Source organism: Macaca mulatta, chromosome 14 (genome assembly GCF_049350105.2).
Source record: "Macaca mulatta isolate MMU2019108-1 chromosome 14, T2T-MMU8v2.0, whole genome shotgun sequence".
NCBI classification, from domain to species: Eukaryota; Metazoa; Chordata; class Mammalia; order Primates; family Cercopithecidae; genus Macaca; species Macaca mulatta.
In genome coordinates, this window is record NC_133419.1 from 46,899,907 (window position 1) to 46,915,571 (window position 15,665).

At 39.9% G+C, this 15,665-nt stretch overlaps 1 protein-coding gene and 1 pseudogene across 3 annotated transcripts in view; both read left to right on the forward strand.

Annotated features, from left to right (window-relative positions):
• The window catches only part of TSG101 (tumor susceptibility 101), a 51,496-nt gene that overhangs the window by 24,599 nt on the left and 11,232 nt on the right, over positions 1 to 15,665 (forward strand). For all 3 annotated transcript variants that reach the window (XM_077960367.1, XM_015114617.3, NM_001195481.1), the window contains 1 exon segment: positions 647 to 738. In XM_077960367.1, coding sequence (XP_077816493.1) covers positions 647 to 738 — 92 coding nt within the window.
• LOC144334274 (14-3-3 protein beta/alpha pseudogene) lies at positions 10,275 to 11,234 on the forward strand (annotated as a pseudogene).

Genomic DNA, 15,665 nt, shown 5'->3' on the forward strand with positions numbered 1-15,665 from the left:
AAATCAGAAAAGTTCTCTCACAAATTACTTGTTGCTTCTGATGCTGTTGGATTGTCCTTAGAAATACTCGCGTTACAGGCCGGGCGCGGTGGCTCAAGCCTGTAATCCCAGCACTTTGGGAGGCCAAGACGGGTGGATCACGAGGTCAGGAGATCCAGACCATCCTGGCTAACACGGTGAAACCCCGTCTCTACTAAAAATACAAAAAACTAGCTGGGCGAGGTGGCAGGCGCCTGTAGTCCCAGCTACTCGGGAGGCTGAGGCAGGAGAATGGCATAAACCTGGGAGGTGGAGCTTGCAGTGAGCTGAGATTCGGCCACTGCACTCCAGCCTGGGCGACAGAGCAAGACTCTGTCTCAAAAAAAAAAAAAAAGAAATACTCTAGTTACGTTTCCGCTGCTCTGAAGGTGAGACTCATATAACTGAGACCAAGCAAGAGCATTTAACCATTTAAGAGTAAATCCAGTGTCGTTAATACAATTTCCATAGAACTTTAATTGAATAAACACTTGCAGCTCTAAAACTATAAATTCATCAACTGGTAAAATAACCATATGTCAAGCTTAACTTCCTGAATGGGGTTCTTAAAAAATACTATAACGTTGGGTCATCTTAAATGTTAAATGTTTTTTGTCCTTGTCTTTAGTGGTTACCCAGGCTGTCCTTACCCACCTGGTGGTCCATATCCTGCCACAACAAGTTCTCAGTACCCTTCCCAGCCTCCTGTGACCACTGTTGGTAAGTCCCCTTGAAAACTTGTGTTCCTCCATATAAGCAAAGTCTAACTCCCTGTTGTGAAAACCACATTTTACTTGTGAAATTTTGGACTACTCTTTCTTGTTAGAGGAAAACCTATAATGGTGTACTATAATCTTAAACTTGAAGTAAATGACTTATTATCATGTAAATGAACCTTCTACCAGGGCATGAACATAAATCTGATTAACTCATCAACCTTTCTGTTGATCACATAGTTTTATTTGTGAGCCAAACATGTGTAGAACTATTGGCAGATACATACATTTTCCTAGCTTGGTTATATGTGCAAACAGATCACCATCATTAAGAGAAGAAAGTAAAATGGGTTAATATGAGCAGGTGAAATAAGGCAAATTATTGAAGATCAGTAGTTTTTGCTCTTTGTGTTTGCTTATTACATTACCTGAAATATAATTTTCTTCAACTGAGAAAACTAAGGCAGTGAGAGAATTTCTTTAGAGTCCAACCTTCATCTATGCCTATCTCCCCCTTGCACCACCATATCTGCCTTCTCCCTGTTACCATAAGTTGGTTATCTTTGCTTCTATCTAAAACAGATTTATCCACTAGACCTTATCCCCTCTAACGTACTTGGGGCATCACTTTAGCAGTTCCTTCCTCTCAAGTTTTATTCTCTACTGGATGACTCATCAGCACACAGAACCATGCCCTAAAAAAACTTTAAAGAGTCCTCCTCTTCAGACAAACAAATGGAAAAACATCTCATGCCCATGAAGAATTAATATTGTAAAAATGACTGTATTACCCAAAGCAGTCTGCAGATTCAGTGCAATCTCTATCGAAATACCAATGTCATTGTTCATAGAAATAGAAAAAGCTATCACAAAATTTATGTGGAACCAAAAAAGAAGGCAAATAGCCAAAGTGATCTTGAGCTAAAAGAACAAAGCTGGAAGCATTATACTACCTGACTTCAAAATACATTACAAGGTTATAGTAACCAAAACAGCATGGTATTGGTATAAAAACAGAAGCAGACCAATGGAACAAAATAAAGAACCTAGAAATAAATCCACATATTTACAGCCAACTGATTTTCAACAAAGGTGCCAAGAACATACATTGGGAAAAAGACATCATTGTCCATAAATGGTGGGAAAACTGGATATCCATATGCAGAAGAATGAAACTGGACCCCTATCTTGCACTACATACAGAAATCAACTTGAGATGGATTAAAGACTTAATGTAAGACCCAAACTATAAAACTACTAGAAGAAGACATAGGGGAAACCCTTCAGGACATTGGCGTAGACAGCCATTTTATAGTTAATATCTCAAAAGCAAAGTCAACAAAAATAGACTACTGAGTTGATACTAAATTAAAAAGTTTCTGGGCCAGGTGCAGTGGCTCACGCCTGTAATCCCAGCACTTTGGGAGGCCGAGGCGGGTGAATCATTTGAGGTGAGGGGTTCAAAACCAGCCTGGTCAACATAGTAAAACCCTGTCTCTCCTAAAAACTAAAAATGCAAAAATCTGGGCATGGTGGTACACCTATGTAATCCCAGCTACTCGGGAGGCTGAGGCAAGAGAATCACTTGAACCTAGGAGGTGGAGGTTGCAGTGAGCCGAGATTGTGCCACTGCACTCCACCCTGGGCAACAGAGTGAGACCTTGTTTCAAAAAAAAAGCTTCTGCACAACAATGGAGATAGTCAACAAAGTAAAGAGACAACCTGTTGAGTGGGAGAAAATATTTGCAAAGTACCCATCTGACAAGGGACTCATAAATATGCAAGGTATTCAAACCACTCAACAGTAAAACAAAAAACCATTAAAAGGTGGGCAAGGAACATGAATAGACATTTCTTAAAGGAAAATATACAAATGGCCAACAGGTATATGAAAAAATCCTCAATATCACTCATCATCAGGAAAATGCAGATAAAAACTACAAAGAAATATAATCTCCTGAGAGTTTGAATGGCCGTTATTAAAAAGACAAAAAAATGAAAAATAACAAATGCTAGTGAGGATGAGAAGAAAAGGTGACATACAGGGTTGGTGGGAATGTAAATTAAAGCCACCATGGAAAACAGTATGGCGATTTGTAAAAAAACTAAAATTAGAACTACCAGACAGTTCAGCAATCCCACTCCTGGGTATTTATCCAAAGGAAAGGAAATCAGTATATTAAAGGAATACCTGTACTCCCATTATTATAGCAACAGTATTCATACTAGCTAAAATATGGAGTGAACCTAAGTATTTATCAGCAGATGAATGGATAAGGACAATGAGGTATATGTACACAATGGAATACTATTCAGCCATTAAAAAAGAATGAAAACATGTCATTGTAGCAACATGGATGGAATTGGAAATAATCTAGGCACAGAAAGACAAATATCAAATGTTCTCATGTGGGAGCTAAAAAACTTGATCTCCTGGAGGTAGACAGTAGAATGATAGACACCAGAGACTTAAGAAGTGTGTGTGGGTGGGATAGGGCTTATGAAGAAAGGTTGTTTAATGAGTACAAACATACAGTTAGATAGAAGGAATAAGTTCTAATGTTTGTTAGCAAAGTAGGGTGACTATAGTTAACAATGTATTGTCTATTTCAAAATAGCTAGAAGGCTTAAAATGTTCCCACCACATGGAAATGATAAATACTCAAGGTGATGGATACCCTAAATAACCCTCACTTGATCATTACATTCTGTGCAGGCAACAAAATATCATGTTACCCACATAAATATGCACAAATATTATGTATCTAAACAATTTTTTTAGGCCAGGAACAGTGGCTCATGCCTGTAATCCCAGCACTTTGGGAGGCCGAGGTGGGCGGATCATGAGGTCAGGAGTTGAGACCAGCCTGGCCAACATGGTGAAACCCCGTCTCTACTTAAAATACAAAAAATTAGCCAGGCGTGGTGGTGCATGCCTATAATCCTAGCTATTCAAGAAGCTGAGGCAGGAGAATTGCTTGAACCCTGGAGGCAGAGGTTGCAGTGAGCTGAGATCAGGCAACTACACTCCAGCCTGGGCAATGGAGCGGGACTCCATCTGGGGGAAAAAAAAAATTAAAAAAGAATCCTCTTCTGTATTCCACTTTTCCTGCCACCACTATTGGGTATCTTTATTCTTCTCTGAATAACTCCTTGAAACAACTGTCTTTGTTATCTTCAATACCTCTTCTCCCTTTCTCTTTTAAACCTCCTCCTTTTGGACTTTTTCTCATACCATTTTGCTAAAACTGGTCATGATTACCAATAACCTTTTTGAGGTTACATCCAATGGATAGTTACTATCCTCATCTTGTCCTATCAGCAGCATTTCACACAGTTGGTTATTTCCTCCTTGATGCATTTTCCTCTCATTTTCCAGAACACCATGCTCACTTGATTTTCTTCCTCTCTCATAGGTACTCATACTTAGTCTCCTCTGCAAGTTCTTCCATTTTTCTTAACATTGGTGTGACCCCGGGTTAGTCCTTGGCACTGTGTAGTCTCACTCTCCTGATAATTTCCACCAGTCTCATAGCTTTAAATACCATCTCTGTGCCCCCAGTTCTCAAATTTATGTCTCTAACCTATACCTCTCTCTTGAACTCCAGATTCCTATATCCAACTGCCTTTTCAGTATCTCCCCTTGGATTCTTAATAGTCATCTCAAACTCAACACAACCAAAACCGAATTCTCAATCTTTCTAACACCTGCCCCATCTCCGTCTCCATTGTTACCTACTCTGTACTCTTCGGAGTCATCCTTGACTCCTCATCAGGAAATCCTCTTGTCCTCAAAATATATCTAGAATCTGATCATATCCAGTGCTGATCCGGGTTACCTTTATGTCTCATCTAATTTAATTCAAAAGCCTTCCACAAGATTTCTCTGCTTCTCTCCTTGTCCCCCTACATCTCTCTTTTTTGCACAGCAGCTAGAGTGATCCTAATAAAATATAAATAAATTGTATTACTCCTCTGCTCAAAACCTTCAGGCGACTTCCTGTTTCACTCAGAGTTCAGTCCAAAGTTCTTGGGCCCAGAAGGCCGTACATGATCCTGCCTTCTTCCCCATTACTTTTCTGACCTCATCTCCTACTGGTCTCCTGTCTTAGGATTTGCCCGCGGCCTATTTCCTGTGCATGGATCAGCCAGGGCCTATCCTTACCAATTTGCTGCCACCACCACCAATCACCCCTCCAACCCCCTACCCACACATTCAACATCCAGAAGAGGGCTTGGCATATAGAAGTTCACCATTAAAGAGATTTGCTGAGTTCCTGAATGAATACAGAATCTTGTGAAGTTTATTTTTCTGTTATATTTTCTGATAATTTGTAACCATCCTGAGGTCTGATGTAGATGTCGTCCCCTACCCCAAAAAGCATTATTTCCACTGTTTTTTTCATTGATACACACTATTCAGGTTCCAGTTGTGTGGTTTTGATTTATTAAAATGTATTTGTCATTAATGTAACTGCAATATAATAAAATGTTTGGCGTTAGAAACCTAAATGATAAAAGGTCTTTAATCCATAAGCAAAGCACACTAAATCTGGTGAAGCTCTCTGTTTTGGTTCGGGCATTATCAATAAAATAGGAATAGTGCTATTTGTCACCCTGTTTCTCGTTGAGATAATAGTATAATCCTTTTGATTTGTAGAGAACCATAGTTTACAAATATCTTTTTATGTTAACTTGTTTCAGTACATTAGATATGAAGCATTTTTTGTAGCTTAGATTATTTCCATATATCCAAAGAATAGGAAATGTGTGGAAAATGGTATATGTGGAATCAGATCTCATGTTTATGATTTTTGAACAGGTAATCAAATCAACTAATATTTTGCTGTGCATTTTCAAAAGTACTGTCTTAGGCATATAGGCTAGAGACAAATTATGATAATCTAAGATATCCTTTAATATATATTATTTTTCTACCCTTTGATCTTTGCCTACTTGATTTTTTTCATGTTTCAGTAGTTGTTGAACTTTTAGTAGTCTGTTGAACTTTAGACTTACATTAAAGGAAAGCAGAAACATAAAAGTATCATTTAGATATTAGAATCCGCAGTCACGTTTTCTGTTTATCAATGGTCAGAATTTGGGCTGTTACTCTGTTACCGAGGCCATGAGAAAGAATGAATATGGTTATTTATCCTTATTTTTTGTTTGTTTGTTTGTTTTTGTTTTTTTTTGTTACTGTTTTTGAGACAGGGTCTTGCTCTGTTGCCAAGGCTGGAGTGCGGTGGTGCGATCTTGGCTCACTGCAACCTCCACCACTCAGGTTCAAGCAGTTCTCCTGCCTCAGCCTCCTGAGAAGCTGGGATTACAGGAGCATACCACCACACCTGGCTAATTTTTATATTTTTAGTAGAGACAGGGTTTTACCATGTTGGCTAGGCTGATCTCCAACTCCAACTCCTGACCTCACCGCCTGCCTCAGCCCCCAAAGTGCTAGTATTATAGGCCTGAGCCACCACACCCGGCCTGTCCTTGTTTTTTGATTCAGGATCTTGCTCTGTTGCTCAGGCTGGAGTGCAGTAGTGCTGTCTGCCCACTGCAACCTCCATCTCCTGGGCTCAAGTGATCCTCCCACCTCAGCCTCTTGTGTAGCTACGACTGTAGACACACACCACCATGCCTGACTAATTTTTGTATTGCCCAGGCTGGCCTTGAACTCCTGGATTCAAGTGATGCACCCACGTTGGCCTCCCGGATTACAGATGTGAGCTACTGCACCAGGCTCCCTTGTTCTTTTTGAAACTTAGCAGTTTCACTCTGTAGATTTCATTCTGTTTTATTTTATTTTAGAGACAGAGCTTCGCTCTGCCACCCAGGCTGGAGTGCAGTGGCGTGATCTTGGCTCACTGCAATCTCTGCCTCTTGGGTTCAAGCGATTCTCCTGCCTCAGCCTCCTGAGTAGCTGACACTACAGGCGTGCACCACCGCACCCACTAATTTTTGCATTTTTAGTAGAGACGGGGTTTCACCATGTTAGCCAGGCTGGTCAAACTCCTAACCTCAGGTGATCCATCTGCCTCGGCCTCCCAAAGTGCTGGGATTACAGGCATGAGCCACCTCGCCTGGCCTAGATTTTAATTTTATGGTGTAATCTGAATTAAGAAAGATTTAAAATTTACCAGATGTTCAAGAATGTCAGTATATAGTACGGTACCCAGAAAAGAATGGTGTTCCACTTAGTGATACTTCCACATGTTACGAATTTATGTGTGAGGAATGTCAGTGGACTAATTGGCCTCTTTATGAAGTCCCTTGGAGGGTGTACTCTCAACTATACTTTGCTTGTGCCAGAATCTCCAGGTTTGTTTGATCTGTGTAGAGTCCTTTTACCAGAGTGCTATAGATATCTTCAACCTCAGTTTACATAGTGTTTTGAAAACTCTAGGGGAATGAGGACGTGGTAGTCGGTGAATAATGAAGGAACAAACCGATTCATGTAGCAAAAATAATAATAATAATAAAATAACTGGTAGTATGCATTGAAACTTAACACAAAGATTCTTTTTCCTGTTACTATAGACACAAAACATAAATTGACTATACCTATCTTAATCAGTTTCACATACAAGATCCCTGAAAAATAGTGGGTATTGATGGGCACCAGGTGAGCCACCACAAAGTTTCTCTACCACAACCACCACCCCTGCCCCGGCAAAAAAAGAGGAAGTTTAAAAGGCTTTGGCACTTCTTTACTCCAGTCTCAGCAGAGTGTGAAAGTTCTCTTTCGAAGGCTGACTTATTTTAAAAAGCTATATAGATGATTGTACTTGATTTATAGCTCTGAATCCTAGGCTTTAGGCCCTTAACATATACACAGTTTGACTTTTTACTAGTTGCAGTTTAATAATAGTAAAATTGAAGAATAGGTGTTTATTCCCAGTTAAAGCCAATACCTACCACAGAATTTTTCTTGGTAAAACTTCATAAATACTGTATATTTCAACCTCTGAGTTTTAAAAATGTCATTTTAAGATTTTGTTTCTAAAAATCAAATGAACAAGGATCAGAAACAGTAAGTTTGGAAGGCTGCTATTAACAGAGATTCAGGGATCTTTGTTTTACCTTTGTTAAAGTGTTGTTTAAAAATGTGGGAGTGGAAAACCCTGAAAATGCCGCAGCTGAATGATTTGTTTCTGTAGTTTCCACTCTTTAGTCCATACTGTATATTTAGATAAAGAAAGGAAAAGGTAAAGAAAAATAAGAGAGCTTACTTGTTAATATTTCTTTGAGGATAGAAGCTAGTAAACATGACAAGTTTTTCTTGACTGTCTTATCCAATGCTGTTCTTCTCTCTGGCCATCTTAGATTAAGTGTTTGGCCTACAGAGGCTATACTTTTGGCTGGGCGCGGTGGCTCACGCCTGTAATCCCAGCACTTTGGGAGGCTGAGGCAGGTGGATCACGAGGTCAGGAGATTGAGACCATCCTAGCTAACATGGTGAAACCCCATCTCTACTAAAAATACAAAAAAATTAGCCGGTCGTGGTGGTGGGCGCCTATAGTCCCAGCTACCCAGGAGGCTGAGGCAGGAGAATGGTGTGAACCCAGGAGGCCAAAATCTCTTCTTCTTCTTGTTATAGCAGGTATAGAGAATATTCAAATTTCTCCTAAGATGTTTGAGAAAAAAGTTTTGTTTGGTAAGTGTTCACAAAGTAGATGAGAATCTTCCACCAAATCTTTTTTCTTATTTGTTTGCATGAACAGTATCTTAAAGTGGCGTGGTTCATCGAATTTTGAACTTTGATGAGTTTTTCTTTTACTTCTTTGAAAAACTGGGTTTTTCTTTTTCGACTTTTTAATTTCGGATCTTAGTTATAATTCCTTTTTTTTGTTTTACAAAGTAGTTTGATTTTTAAAAGTTTAGATATACTTCACAGTGAAGTCTGTGTGTGATGGAGATAAGACTAGGTCTAATCTTGGTGTTTGTAGCTTCCTCAGGTGAACTGTGACCTTTATAGGCTGAGCGACTGCTGCCTCAGCTTGGTTCCTATTTTGAGTGTTAATGGCTTTGGCTGGAGAGTCTTGGCAAGGACTTATTTGGTGATGTTATGGCAGCATTTGCCTGAACATATTCTATAAAGAGAAATACAATGTAAATTCCAGGATTTAAATGTGTGTTTTTAAAAATAGGGATTTAAAAGTTTAGCATCAGTATAATTTGACCCATTAGACCAGATATAATAGCTTTAACAAAGTATGTTGATGTGTTTATGTGTGAAAAATTCACTAACTATAAAAAGACCCTTAAGTTTTCATTAGTTCTAATAACTTCTGTGCCAATTAATGGAATACCACCACTGTTGCATATGATTGAATGCTTAATTATAGTCATATCATTTAGGTACCTAATCTATGGGAGAAGGATTTTCCCTCCTATCTCACAAGAACCATCATAAAATATATAGATTATAAGACAGGTTCTTTTAGAAAGGTTTTTAAAATTCCTTCTGCTAATGCATCCTTATACTATAAAATGGGGACTTAATGAGGTCTTCAATAGTCATCATTTCATGAATCACCCTTTGGATATGAAATTCTAAACCAAACTCTTGTAGAAATTGGCTTTTTCACTTTCTTTAAAGGACTTTTTAAGTACAGTAAAAGAAATTAGAGATTTTTATTTGGTCTAAATTCTGTCCAGATGACTGAACAACTAAGACTTTAATTCATATTAAGTCTGTGAAAGGGAGCTCACTCTCTGACATATTTTAATCTGTATATTCAGTGAGTGTGTAAAAATGTGTTGCCTTTTTACATAGCCTCATTTGAAGGAGACCGACTTACTTACTCTACAAATTGCCATGAAGAGCAAGTTCTTGATTAGGTAAGAAAATACCCTTTAGTTAAGTACCTGTAAAGTTTGGAAGTTCACAAAACCACCTTCACTTCTGACACTCATTGCAAGTTCAGGGTTTCCCAAGGCCACCCTAAGGTTCTATAATTATCTAGAAGGACTTTAAAAGCTCACTGAAAACTGTTATACTCACAGTTATGACTTATTATGGCAAAAGATACAGATTAAAGTAGGCTAAAGAAAGACACTTGTGCAACCCAGAAAGTTCCGAGTGCAACGCTTCTAGTTGTCTTCTCCCAGTGGAGTCATAGGCAGTGCTGATTTTTCCCAGTAACAGTATGTATCATCATGCATGGAGTATTACCGACCAAGGTAGCTCACCTGAGCCTTGGGTCTAGAGTTTTTATCAGGTAGATAGACACCACTGACTGCCTGTGAGGTTACCCTTTAGTCTCCAGCTCCTCCAGAGGTTGAGCTGTTAACTATCACTGCATGGCCCAAAGAGCCCCCCATAAATCACATTGTTAGACTGTCTGGTGTAAATACAGGACGCTCTAATTCGTCAGGAAATTACAAGGGCTTAGAAATCACCTCCAGGAGCCAAGGGCAAAGGCATGGCCTCTCTTTGGGTAAAGTTAATTCTTGACTACACAGAACCAAGTTATAAGGCATTTTGCCTTATTTTGCTTGAACTTTAAAAATATCTGAATACAGGAGCTGCTGCCACCATCGCTGCAGCAATGGCAGGCACCGCCACCGCTGCCTGAGGAGTGGGCTTGGGAAGGAAGTGGTCATCTCTCTCGGAGCTTTTTCGGAAGCATCCTTGTCCCCTGCAGCCCTCCCACAGGAATGACAGTGGACAAAAGTGAGCTGGTACAGAAAGCCAACTCACTGAGCAGGCTGAGTGCTGTGATGATATGGCTGTAGCCATGAAGGCAGTCAGGGAACAGAGGCATGAATTCTCCAACGAAGAGAGAATTGCCTACAAGAATGTGGTAGGTGCCTGCTGCTCTTCCTGGCGTGTCACTCCAGCATTGAGCAGAAAACAGAGGAAAGAGAAGAAGCCGCAGGTGGGCAGAGAGTACCATGAGAAGATGGAAGCAGAACTGCAGGACATCTGCAATGACGTTCTGGAGCTGTTGGACAAATATCTTACTCCCAATTCTATACAACCAGAGAGAAAGGTGTTCTACTTGAAAATGAAAGGAGATTATTTTAGGTATCTTTCTGAAGTGGCATCTGGAGACAATAAACAAACCACTATGTTGAACTTCTAGCAGGCTTATCAGGAACCATTTGAAATTAGTAAGAAAGAAGAAATACAGCCTACACATCCAATTTGACTTGGTCTGGCACTTAATTTCTCAGTCTTTTACTATGAGATTCTAAACTCTACTGAAAAGGCCTGCAGCCTGGCAAAAACAGCATTTGATGAAGCAATTGCTGAATTGGATACACTGAATGAAGAGTCTTAAAAAGACAGCACTCTGATCATGCAGTTACTTAGGGACAGTCTCACTCTGTAGACATCAGAAAACCAGGGAGATGAAGGAGATGCTGGGGAGGGAGATAACTAATGTCTCTTGTGCTTTATGATCTGTTCAGCGTCACTCCGTACCCTCCTTAGATATCCCTTGTGTGATAAAACATAAAGAATCGTACGTTGACTTGCGATTTTTCACTGCCTCAGCCTAGCAAAAATGGTTCATGGGATAAACAGCTGGTATTTGTATTCTAAAACTCAGATTGGTCACATAAATGCCACGGCATTCTGAAGTTTTTATTTTGATTAACATTGACAGGATTAAGTGTGTTTAATTTTTTAAAAATTCAATACTTGTGATTATGGGGTTTTGTAATTTAGCAAAACTCTTACTTGTAGAAAAAATAGACCTGAATGGTCTTTGTTCCAAGATGGCCGAATAGGAATAGCTCCAGTCTACAGATCCCAGCATGAGTGAGGCAGAAGACAGGTGATTTCTGCATTTCCAGCTGAGCTTTGAAAAGAGTAGTGGTTCTCCTGGCATGGAGTTTGAGATGGGAGAACAGACAGACTGCCTCCTCAAGTGGGTCCCTGACCCCTGAGTAGCCCAACTGGGAGGCACCTCCCAGTAGGGGCTGACTGACACCTCATACAGCCAGGTGCCCCTCTGAGACAAAGCTTCCAGAGGAACGATCAGGCAGCACCATTTGCCGTTCTGCAATATTCACGGTTCTGCAGCCTCCACTGGTGATACCTGGGAAAACAGGCTCTGGAGTGGACCTCCAGCAAGCTCCAACAGACCTGCAGCTGAGGGTCCTGACTGTTAGAAGTAAAACTAACAAACAGAAAGGACATCCACACCAAAACCCCATCTGTACATCACCATCATCAAAGACCAAAGGTAGATAAAACCACAAAGATGGGGAGAAACCAGAGCAGAGCAGAAAAGCTGAAAATTCTAAACATCGAGCACCTCTTCTTCTCCAAGGGAATGCAGCTCCTCGCTAGCAATGGAACAAAGCTGGAAGGAGAATGACTTTGATGAGTTGAGAGAAGGCTTCAGAAGATCAGTAATGACAGACTTCTCCAAGCTAAAGGAGGATGTTCGAACCCATTACAAAGAAGCTAAAAACCTTGAAAAATGATTAGACGAATGGCTAACTAGAATAAACAGCATAGAGAAGACCTTAAATGACCTGATGGAGCTGAAAACCATGACACGAGAACTACGTGATGCATGTACAAGCTTCGGTAACCGATTCGATCAACTGGAAGAAAGGGTATCAGTGATTGAAGATCACATGAATGAAATGAAACGAGAAGAGAAGTTTAGAGGAAAAAAGAGTAAAAAGAAACAAAGCCTCCAAGAAATATGGGACTATGTGAAAAGACCAAATCTACGTCTGATTGGTGTACCTGAACGTGACGGGGAGAATGGAACCAAGTTGGAAAACACTCTGCAGGATATTATCCAGGAGAAGTTCCCCAACCTAGCAAGGCAGGCCAACATTCAAATTCAGGAAATACAGAGAATGCCACAAAGATACTCCTTGAGAAGAGCAACCCCAAGACACAAAATTGTCAGATTCACCAAGGTTGAAATGAAGGAAAAAATGTTAAGGGCAGCCAGAGGGAAAGGTCAGATTACCCACAAAGGGAAGTCCATCAGACTAACAGTGGATTTCTCGGCAGAAACTCTACAAGCCAAAAGAGAGTGGGGGCCAATATTCAACATCCTTAAAGGAAAGACTTCAACCCAGAATTTTATATCCAGCCAAACTAAGCTTCATAAATGAAGGAGAAATAAAATCCTTTACAGACAAGCAAATGAGAGATTTTGTCACCACCAGGACTGGCTTACAAGAGCTCCTGAAGGAAGCACTAAACATGGAAAGATCAGAGCAGAACTGAAGGAGATAGAGACACGAAAAACCCTTCAAAAAAATCAGTTAATCCAGGAGCTGGTTTTTTGAAAAGATCAACAAAATTGATAGACTGCTAGCAAGACTAATGAAGAAAAGAGAGAAGAATCAAATTGACACAATAAAAAATGATAAAGGGGATATCATCACCGATCCCACAGAGGTACAAACTACCATCAGAGAATACTATAAACACCTCTACGCAAATAAACTAGAAAATCTAGAAGAAATGGATAAATTCCTAGACACATACACCCTCCCAAGACTAAACCAGGAAGAAGTTGAATCCCTGAATAGACCAATAACAGGCTCTGAAATTGAGACAATAATTACGAGCCTACCAACCAAAAAAAGTCTAGGACCAGACGGATTCACAGCCAAATTCTACCAGAGATACAAAGAGGAGCTGGTACCACTCCTTCTGAAACTATTCCGATAATAGAAAAAGAGGGAATCCTCCCTAACTCATTTTATGCGGCCAGCATCATCCTGATACCAAAGCCTGGCAGAGACACAACAAAAAAAAAGAGAATTTTAGACCAGTATCCCTGATGAACATCGATGCAGAAATCCTCAATAAAATGCTGGCAAACCGAATCCAGCAGCACATCAAAAAGCTTATCCACCATGATCAAGTGGGCTTCATCCCTGGGATGCAAAGCTGGTTCAACATATGCAAATCAGTAAACGTAATCCATCATATAAACAGAACCAAAGACAAAAACCACATAATTATCTCAATAGATGCAGAAAAGGCCTTTGACAAAATTTAACAGCCCTTCATGCTAAAAACTGTCAATAAATTAGGTATTGATGGGACATATCTCAAAATAGTAAGAGTTACTTATGACAGACCCACAGCCAATATCATACTGAATGGGCAAAAACTGGAAGCATTCCCTTTGAAAACTGGCACAAGACAAGGATACCCTATCTCACCACTCCTATTCAACATATAGTGTTAGAAGTTCTGGCTAGGGCAGTCAGGCAGGAGAAAGAAATAAAGGGTATGCAGTTAGGAAAAGAGGAAGTCAAATTGTCCCTGTTTGCAGATGACGAGATTGTATATTTAGAAAACCCCATCGTCTCAGCCCCAAATCTCCTTAAGCTGATAAGAAACTTCAGCAAAGTCTCAGGATACAAAATCAATGTGCAAAAGTCACAAGCATTCCTATACATCAATAACAGACAGAGAGCCAAATCATGAGTGAACTCCCATTCACAATTGCTTCACAGAGAATATAATACGTAGGAACACAACTTTCAAGGGATGTGAAGGACCTCTTCAAGGAGAATTACAAACCACTGCTCAATGAAATAAAAGAGGACGCAAACAAAGGGAAGAACATTCCATGCTCATGGATAGGAAGAATCAATATCGTGAAAATGGCCATACTGCCCAAGATAATTTATAGATTCAGTGCCATCCCCATCAAGCTACTAATGACTTTCTTCGCAGAATTGGAAAAAACTAAAGTTCATATGGAACCAAAAAAGAGTCCACATTGCCAAGACAATCCTAAGCCAAAAGAACAAAACTGGAGGCATCACGCTACCTGACTTCAAACTATACTACAAGGCTACAGTAACCAAAACAGCATGGTACTGGTACCAAAACAGAGATATAGACCAATGGAACAGAACAGAGCCCTCAGAAATAATACCACACATCTACAACCATCTGATCTTTGACAAACCTGACAAAAACAAGAAATGGGGGAAGGATTCCCTATTTAATAAATGGTGCTGGGAAAACTGGCTAGCCATAAGTAGAAAGCTGAAATTGGATCCCTTCCTTACACCTTATACAAAAATTAATTCAAGATGGATTAAAGACTTAAATGTCAAACCTAAAACCATAAAAACCCTAGAAGAAAACCTAGGCAATACCATTCAGGACATAGGCATAGGCAAGGACTTCATGACTAAAACACCAAAAGTAATGGCAACAAAAGCCAAAATTGACAAATGGGATCTAATTAAAGAGCTTCTGCACAGCAAAAGAAACTACCATCAGAGTGAACAGGCAGCCTACAGAATGGGAGAAAATTTTTGCAATCTACCCATCTGACAAAGGGCTAATATCTAGAATCTACAAAGAACTTAAACAAATTTACAAGAAAAAAATCAAACAACCCCATCAAAAAGTGGGCGAAGGATAACAGACACTTCTCAAAAGAAGACATTTATGCAGACAACAGACACATGAAAAAATGCTTATCATCTCTGGCCATCAGAGAAATGCAAATCAAAACCACAATGATATACCATCTCACGCCAGTTAGAATGGCGATCATTAAAAAGTCAGGAAACAACAGGTGCTGGAGAGGATGTGGAGAAATAGGAACACTTTTACGCTGTTGGTGGGACTGTAAACTAGCTCAACCATTGTGGAAGACAGTGTGGCGATTCCTAAAGGATCTAGAACTAGAAATACCATTTGACCCAGCAATCCCATTACTGGGGATATACCCGAAGGATTATAAATCATGCTGCTATAAAGACACATGCACACGTATGTTTATTGCAGCACTATTCACAATAGCACAGACTTGGAACCAACTCAAATGTCCATCAATGATAGACTGAATTAAGAAAATGTGGCACGTATACACAATGGAATACTATGCAGCCATAAAAAAGGATGAGTTCATGTCCTTTGTAGGGACATGGATGAAGCTGGAAACCATCATTCTCAGCAAACTGTCACAA